At 34.2% G+C, this 9,745-nt stretch overlaps 1 protein-coding gene across 1 annotated transcript; it reads left to right on the plus strand.

Moving 5' to 3' along the window:
- Positions 1-101: 101 nt before the first annotated feature.
- LOC130681085 (transmembrane gamma-carboxyglutamic acid protein 4-like) lies at positions 102-7,368 on the plus strand. The gene is given in 2 exon segments (XM_057493253.1): positions 102-5,543; positions 5,546-7,368. Coding segments are annotated over 2 exon segments (669 nt in total). The 5' UTR covers positions 102-5,116; the 3' UTR covers positions 5,788-7,368.
- Positions 7,369-9,745: the final 2,377 nt, after the last annotated feature.

Genomic DNA, 9,745 nt, shown 5'->3' on the forward strand with positions numbered 1-9,745 from the left:
CATATTTATTTCACTCCAGTTATGGAAGAAACCAGTCATAAATTTTTAAAAGGAAAGTATACTTTAGAAGAACTTCTTTTTAAAAACAGAAGTAGGCTATATTTATATTCACAATATCATTATTTCCTTAATTTTTCTTCCACAAGACCTTTATGAAATCCAGAAAGACTCAAATGTATATACCCAACCTCTGAAAGGAGTCCATTTTAGAGATCTATATTTTTTCCCTTGGTTTTAAAGTCTGTCCTAATTCATCACCATTATTTGTAGTGTTTTTTTTGTAAACGTTTTCCTCTAATTCAAGAATAGAACAATAGAGTCTCATCATACACTCATATATACTTTCATGCTTAGAAAGCCTTATTTCTTTTCCATACAATTTAGCATGTAAACACAAGCAAACTACTTCATCTAGTGCTCACCCAGAGGAACAGTAACATACACCAGCACTGTAGAGAGAGAATTGGCTGAATGTTTTTGAGAGAAGATAACACTACATATAAAATGACATATTCTATATTTTTGAGCTATAGGAGGAGAAAGTGGTTTTTACTACAAGTAATGTTCAGCATAAACAGTAAATTTAGAACTTAATCTCTACATAAATGCAACTCCATATAAACTATTTACTTCAAAATGAAAAGCACAGAGAAAAATAATTGAAATCATTTGTAAACCCACCCTGAGAAACATAATGTTCATATAGATATCCAATCTTTCTATATGTATGTTATATACATGTAGTGGGTTGAATATTGTCCTACAAAAATTCATTTCAACCTAGAACCCCAGAAAGTGAGTCTTTGGAAATAGGGTGTTAGCAAATATAATTAGTTAGGTGCACTCGTACTAGATTAGGGTGAGTCCTAAATCCAATAACTGCTGTTCTCATAAGAAGAGGGGATGCACAGAGACACGGGAGAAGGTCATAGGGCAACACAGGTTGGCCTGGGAGCTATAAACCAAGGAATACCAAGATTACCGGCAACCACCATAAGCTCGGAAAGAGGCATTGAACAGTTTTTCCTCCAAATCCTCCTCTAGAGGGAACTAACTTGGCTAACCTTGATTTTGGACTTCTGGTCTGAATTGTGGAAGAATAAATTTCTGTTAAGCCACCCAGTTTGTGGCAATTTGTTAGGGTAGCCCTAGGAAGCTAAGACGTTTTCATATTCAGTATTACATGAACATAATACTACTATTACATACTGACCTATGTCACTATCCTGAAATGTGATGTTTAATTGTATTGGCTCATACAGATGTAATTTATTTAGCCATTTACTTAAAAATGGACATTTGAGGTTCATATATGAATTTTTTTATCCATCCCCAACAATTAATCCCTAGTGTGAAAATGCTTCCTTTGTTGTTAACGATATTAATTTGTGTTGCCAGGTTTACAATGATGCTATTGGTAGCAATTTATGCTACCATTAGCAGCATACAATCTGTGCATGCTCATTTACCCCAAATCCTTACCAATACTGTGTATTGTCTTTTGAAATAATGTTTGCCAAATTAATAGGCAAAAATTTAATCTTCCTTTTTTCTTAATAAAAAGGTAAGATATGAAATCTGAGGGGGTGGGGGAAGAAAGGGAGAGGGGTACAGGAAGCACAAAGTAAAAATAATGTTGAACACTCAGATTAACTAATCTTTGATTAACCTTTGAATAATTTTTCTTTGCATATACATATGTATTATTTTAAGAAGAATGGGATTATACTGTACATACCATTTTGTAACCTTTACGTTATAATCTTTCCATGTCATTAAAGAATCTGCCACAACACTTAAAGACTTTCTCATTCCAGGATATAGATGCATTATAATTAATACCCAATTATTGAGCATTTAGATATTTTTCACTGGGGCTATTTAAACAATAATGAGTTTGTAGCTATATCTTTGCAAACACTGAGGACTTTTTTCATTAGAATAAATAGTCATGAAATAGTTCAAATTTAAAGACTAGTTGAATTATTTTATGCCTTAAAAGCAGAGCATAAAACTACTTCCCTATGTGTTCTTAGCAACATTGGACTTTATAATATTTTTTAATCTTTATCAATTTGATAGATAAAAAGACTCAGTTTATAGTTCTTTATTAGTAATATAAAGTCATCTCTTCACAAGGCCATTTGTATTCTGTGTATTAACTATTCATATTCCTTGTAAAGTATCTGTTCCATAAGTAGTAAATGTTTTTCCCAGTTAGCCTATTTTTTTATGTGCAAGTTTTATGTTTTCATGTGGTCATTTCAATATTCTCTTTTCACATTTAAGTTTTTGACATTTTTCCAGAGGAAAGTGTTTTTACCCCCAAATTCTATACATATTTACCTTTACTTTATTAATTTTTAAAATATTTAATATCTTTTGACTTAGAGTTTAGTTTGGTAACAAGTAGTATAAGGTAAGAATCTTAGTTTGAATTTTTCAAAATAGTTAGGCAATGTCTCAGCACCATTTAGTGTATAGTCTCTCCACTGACTTGACATGCCTGCATCGTATATATGAATTATTTAGATCATACCTACCATAAGAAAACTGAAGTGGCTATACTAATAAAAGATAAATAGACTCTAAAAAAGACTACTAGAAATAAAATAACATTTTATAATGTCAGAAGGGTCACTATCAGGAAAATACAACAATTATAAACATGCACCTAACAACAAAGGTACAAAATATGTTTAAAACTAACAAAATTGAAAATAACATACGATTCAACAATAATCGTTGGAGACTTCAATATCCCACTTTCAATAATGGACAGAGCAAGCAGACAAAGGATCGACAAGAAAACATTCGAACATAATAAACCAACTAGACCTAAGAAACATCTGTTGGAACACTACCCAACAATAGGAAGATACATATTCTTTTAAGCACACAAGGACCATTCACCAAGATAGACCATTGGTAAGTCTTAAAAACAAGTCTCAAATTTAAAACGAATCATACAAAGTACATACAATGGAGTGAAATTACAAATCAGTAACAAAGCTGGGAAATATGTGGAAATTAAATAGCATGATCATAAATAACCAATGAGTCAAAGAATAAATCTCAAGAGAAGTTAGAAAATTCTTTGGAATTAATGAAAACAAACATGTTACATACCAAAACATGAGATGGGGCCAAAGCATGCATAAAGGGAAATTTACAGCAGAAAATGTCTACATTTAGAAAAAAAAAAATCAACCTTTCACTTTAGGAAACTATGGAAAGATCAAACTAAACCCAGAGCATGGAGAAGAAAATAAAGATTAGAAATTAATTAATTAATAGAAAATAGAGAACATTAATGAAACCAAAAGTTCTTAAAAAATTTTTTAATTGATAAACCTCTAGCTAGACTGATCAATAAAATAAGACTCAGATTATTAAAATCAAAAATAAAAGGGGACACCATTCTTAACCACCTTACAGAAATAAAAAGGATCATAAGGGAATATTATAAGTAACTGAATGTCCATAAATGAGGTAATCTAGATGAAATGGGAAAATTCTGAGAAAAACTACTTAAACTGAATCAAGAAGAAATAAAAACCTTAATAAAATAGACTGAATTACTAATTTAAAGGCATCTATGAAAAACATTTAACACCATATTTAACGATAAATGACTGAATATTTTCTCCTAAATCTCCTAAGAGAGGATGTCCACTCTTGTTATTTTTACTCAGCATTGTTCTGGAGGTTCTATCCAGGAAGGTAAAAGCAAGAAAAATAAAAAAAAGGTGTCCAGATTGGGAAGCATCAAGTAAAACTGTACTTGCAGATGACATGACCTTATATATAGAAAACCCTAAGGAATCCACTAAATTTATTTAGAATACCCCAACTTTATTCTTCTTTTTAAAAGTTGTCTTGGCTATTCTGAGTCCTTGAATTTCTATATGAATTTTAGGATTCAGCTGTCAATTTCTGCAAATAAACCAGATGGGATTTTGATACAGATCACAATGAATCTGTAGATCTGGGGAGTCTTGCCATTTATTTAGGTCCTTTAAAAATTCTTTTAGCAATGTTTCATAGTTTTCAGTGCACAAGTTTTGCATTTGTACATGCCTTGTTAATGGTCAGCTGATTTTTGAAAAGGGTGCCAAGATAATTCATTAGGGGAAAACATATTCCTGGTAACTAAATATCTAAATACAAAAGGATGAAGTTGCATCCTTTCCCTATACCACACGCAAAATGTAGAATAGAGCATAGCATAAAAGAGATAAAACTATAAAGCTCTTAGAAGAAAATATAGAAACAAATCTTTGTGATTTTAGGCTAGGCATAAACTTCTTAGACACAATACCAAAAATACAAGCAACAAAAGAAAAAAATGATTTCATCAAAATTAAAATCTTCACTTCTTCAAATAATACTTTCAAGAAAGTGAAAAGACAACCCATAGAACTGAGGAAAATATTTGCAAACCACATATCTGATAAAAAAAAAACTTGTATTAGAATACATAAAGAACTCTTACAACTCAACAATAGAGACAAAACCCCGTTGTAAAATGGGCAAAAGATTTGAACAGACATTTTTCCAAGAATATATACAAATGTTCAGTAAGCACATAAAAAGATGTTCAACATTGTTATCCATCAGATAAATGCAAATCAAAACCGAAGAGATATAACTTCACACTTTTTAGGATGGCTAGAATCAAAAAGACAGTAAAAAGTGTTATCAAAGATGTGGAGAAACCAGAACTCTCATGCATTGCTGGAGGAAATGTTCAGTTGTAGCCACTTTAGAACACAATTTTACAATTCCTCATGGTCTTGTCTTATGACTCAACAGTTCTATCCTTAGGTATATATCCAAAGAGATGAAAACGTATCCATGCAAAAACTTGTATACAGCTCCGCGGCCTCCGGGCGTCTAAGCGGGAGCTCGGCTGCGCGCGTCCCCGCGGTGCATGCAGGGCGCCCTTCTGCCGATCCCAGGCGCTTCCTCGGTCGGAGCGCGGCGTTGCCGAGATTTGGGGGCCGCTGAGACCGAGGGTCTGGCGGCCGCAGGGACGACCCAGTGAAGGGGCTCCGGCCCGGGAGGTGCTGGAACATGGGCGCCGAGCTGCAGTTTGTTTGACAGTTGCCAGACTATGTTTACACTTCTGGTTCTACTCAGCCAACTGCCCATAGTAACCTCCGCGTTTCCTCATTGCACAAGAAGTCCAACGGAGTCTGGGCATGCGGGAAAAGAGGTCTTTACATCAAAAGAAGAAGCAAACTTTTTCATACATAGACGCCTCCTATATAATAGATTTGATTTGGAGTTCTTCACTCCCGGAGACCTAGAAAGAGAGTGCAAAGAACTGTGTAATTATGAAGAAACCAGAGAGATATTTGTGGATGAAGATAAAACGACATTTTGGCAGGAATATTCAATTAAAGGACCAACCACAGAATCAGATGCCAACAGAGAGAAAATCGATGTTATGGGCCTTCTGACTGGATTAATTGCTGCTGGAGTATTTTTGGTTATTTTTGGATTACTTGGTTACTATCTTCCTATCACTAAGTGTAACAAAGACATCCAGGTTCTTGAGCCACATACGTGTGGGGCAGGCATGCTTCCTCCATCATTTTCAGAAGACCTGAGGAGGCTGTCTTTTCTCCATCACCACCTTCACCAGAGGACACAGGATTACCTTCTTATGAACAGGCAGTGGCACTGACTAGGAAACACAGCGTTTCACCAGAACCACCATATCCTGGGCCAGCAAAAGGATTTAGGGTATTTAAAAAGTCTATGTCGCTCCCATCTCGTTAAGCCCATTTTGCCATCTCGGTAGTATGGAAGATTCATCTTATTTGAATGGTTTGTGTTCCCTGAACCAGAAAGGACACGTCAACTCAGCCCTCCATGACAAACTGCAGGGAGCAGAGGAGGAATAAGCACGAGTTCTATACCGCAGAAGTTCTGTCAGCATCTTGGACCTGAACCTGATTATTATCAGCTTGTTAAGAAACTTGACTCCATATCCTTTCAGTTAAGCAGAGAAGACTTTTTTTGTTTATTTTAATGGTTCAAAAAAATCTGTGTCATGGATGTCAAAGATTGAACTGGTGAAATATCTGGATCCTGCATACAAATAAGGGATGGAGATTTCTTGTGTTAAGTATTTTAAAAAGTAAGAGTTTCTAATCATTAGATTATCTCAAGTCATTATATTGGACCCATTCTTTACTAGCATCACTTTTTTGGTTGGTAATACTTCACAGAATTTGACATTTCAGTGTAAATTGGTGGCCTTACTATGATCACTTGGTTTTAAATTTTAAATTATTGCATAGCATTCATATTTTGTAGGTTTTAGTTGTTAACTATTGTTATCAGTCATGTTGTATTATGGAGAGTGGGGTCAGTAGTTTTTTTTAAAAAAAACACCTACTTGCTAGGGAGTTAGGTCTTCAGTGGGTGCAATATTGCAATGGCAAGACTTGAAAGGGTTGTTATTGTAGCAAATAAATAAGTAGGCCTCAAATCTAGGAGTGACTAGAACTTGATAAAGTTGTCCATGTTACTGACAAGTAGAAACACCCATTTTCATTGCTGAATTACCTATATATAACTATTATGTACCTTGAAATTTTGTTAAGGCTTGATAAATAATAGTTTGAAAACATAACTTACTTTCCTGGCATTAAAATTATACTGATTACAGTTACCAGCAACCCATTGTACATCTTAATGTCTGGACAAAACACCATAAGTCATTATTTCACCCTATACTGCTAATCCTATATATGACCAGTCTCTCCTTAAGAATGTAGTAGAGTATAAGCTATAAACCTTCGGAGTGAGTGTGGGACCAAAGTTATGTTAGCAGGTGTGTATATATCTGTGAATTTTTTTCGTCTTTGTAGGAGCTCAAGAAATAACATACCCCTGAGAAATAGAACATTGTGTTTTGTTTTTGCCAGTATTGCATTTTCCTATTATTTAAGACCACTTATGAAATTGTATTTTGTTTTATAATTTTCATTAGGGTAAAACTAAAACCCACATGCATTTGATAATCCTTTCCAAATTAAATGTTTAGAAAGTATAAATCATTACAGTATGTGAGAGTGTATGTGTCTCTTTTAAGACAACATGATCTCAAGTCAGATAAAAGCAAGGCCTTAATCATCATAGACTGCCAGAGACTTTATTGTTTCAGTCTTGGCATCTCTTCAGTTGTTTGTCATAAAGCAATCATCTAGCAACATTTAGATATAAGGGAGAGTTGACTTTTTAAAGCCACCTACATTACCTATAAAAATTTTACTATTAGTCATACCTTGGCCTTACAGAGCACATTTTCTCATGTAACTTTGCATTTTGCACTTATTTTAATCTTCTTTAAAAGGTCAGAGGCAAACTCTATTCACTTTGTAACAGTCAGACATGGAAGGATAAACTTGCCCCAAATCTAGTATGTTGGTGAGAGCTAGGTTTAGAATGAGCAAGCACATTTTCCTAGGCCTATCTTGTACCTATAGAATTATACTCTCTCCAATTGTAAAACACAGGGATCTTGTTAATTAATTTTAAGTCTGAGAAATTTATAAGTATTTGTCATATATACATAAAATGATAGAGGTACATATATTACATATGTGTACATGTATTCTTACATATGTATTTCTTAAGATTAATAGAAACAAGCTATGATGGATCTTCTATTCATTGTAATTTGAAATAGTCCATGAATTTGTTTACTCCCACTGACTCACAAGTGTCTAACTGCAAAACTAGCTTTGGAACCTGTGATAACCCCTTTTCCCTAGCTGCAGCCTAGATCTGTCAAAGGCTGTCATTTAGTGCAAAACTGTTGCTCTAAGGTGAGTTAAGATTGTGAAGTTACTGATACTTGTACAGCATCCAATGTTGAGCTCATAATACTTTAATATAAAAAGGGAACTGTGATAGAACAGAATTGACAAAAACTACAATCGGAAAATGGTGGAATATGGGTATAAAAAGAGAATTAGACTAGAAAAAGACAAATAAACACTTACAAGGTTATACTTCCAGTAGGACATAATTCTACACAGAATATTCTCTTCAAAATGAAAAAAATTGAAGAGCACACAAACTATCAAAGTATTGCATCTGTTAATGTGCACTCTGAGGGAATACACAAAGTGGGGTGAAAATTCTCAGAATGATTAAAAACCAGAGCAACAGTGTCCTCTGTGTCTGCAGTGTCCTGTTACCTGGAAATTTCTAATCAATTTTATTCTATTTCTCAGATAATTTATGTGTGTATACTTTCCCTACATGTACAGGATACTTTTTTAATGAGGAAGGATTGTTAGTGCCATGGAAAAGCTCAATTTCACATTTTTCATATTGTTTTGTTCTAATTGAATGTGAATTGCATTGTTATTAGTTATTAGTTGGATTTGAAATGTTATGCAGTGACATTTATACTATTAGAGGAGTGTCTAGAATTTCTGTAGTTTTTTTTTTAATTGGATTGTTCTGTAGATCCTGCCTGTGTGGCATTTTGGAACATGTGCGATGTACGTTAATGCCCTCCATCTTCTGCATTGTTTGTTACCTCCAGGATTTTATTTGCCTGTTTAAAAATATTTCCCTAACAGTTAAGGAGGCTAAGGTAATCCAGTACAAATGTATCAGTATTTTCATTACCTGGAAAAAACAACCTACTTTTTGGAAGGCATGTTTTTCCTTTTAATGAATTTCCTATTACACTTTTTCCACATACAAATAAACTATACAAAGTAAAAAAAAAACACAAAACTTGTATACATATGTTCATACTAGTATTATTCATAATAGCCCAAAAGGATAAACTCCTAAAGGTCCATCAACAGATGAATGGATAAAATGTGATATATCCACATAATGGAATATTATAGAGCAACAAAAAGGCATGAAGTATTGATACATACTGCAACATGGATAAACGTTGAAAACATGCTGAAAGAATCCAGTTATGAAAGACTACATATTATATGATTCATTTATATGAAATTTCCAGAATAGGCAAATCTATATAGGTAGAAATTACATTGGTGGTTGCCCAGGGCTGGGGTCATTGGACTGTTAATGAGTATGGGGCTTCTTTATGTGACGATGAAAATGTTATAAAACATTTTGTATTGTTGTGTAACTGTGAATATACTAAAAACTACTGAATTGTCTACTTCAAATGGATGAATTGTATGGTATGTGGAATCATATCTCAATAAAGTTGAAGTTGTTTTTGAAAAGTGACAGGAAATGTACAAACTCAATGTAAAATCTTTTTAATTGTAACACCTTAATAGACCCCCACATTTTCTCCCATCATCATTCAAACAGCCTGGCTTGTGCGGAGCTCCCACTGAGATATAGAAGCCTCTGCCTCCTCCATCTACCCATTTTGCAGATCCGTGAGGCTCAGACTAGCTAGCAACTCCCTCTACTAAGGGTAGCTCTTGGGGACCATGAGGAAAAGCAAGAGTTCTGGAACTTCTTTTCCTCCTCTGTGCATTCACTCCCAAGGTGATCTCATCCAGTCCTTGGTGTTAAATCCATCTAATGATGAGACTACAGAATTTATATCTCATCCCTGACCTCCACTTAAACTCCAGACTAGTGCATCTAATTTGTTACATGACATCTCCACTTGGATATCCAAAAGATGTCTCAAATTTATTATGTCCAAAGCTAGATGTCTCACTACTCTCATCCATACCTTTAGTTGCTCAGACCTCATACCTTTGTTATCCTT

Source organism: Manis pentadactyla, chromosome 15 (genome assembly GCF_030020395.1).
Source record: "Manis pentadactyla isolate mManPen7 chromosome 15, mManPen7.hap1, whole genome shotgun sequence".
Taxonomy (NCBI): domain Eukaryota; kingdom Metazoa; phylum Chordata; class Mammalia; order Pholidota; family Manidae; genus Manis; species Manis pentadactyla.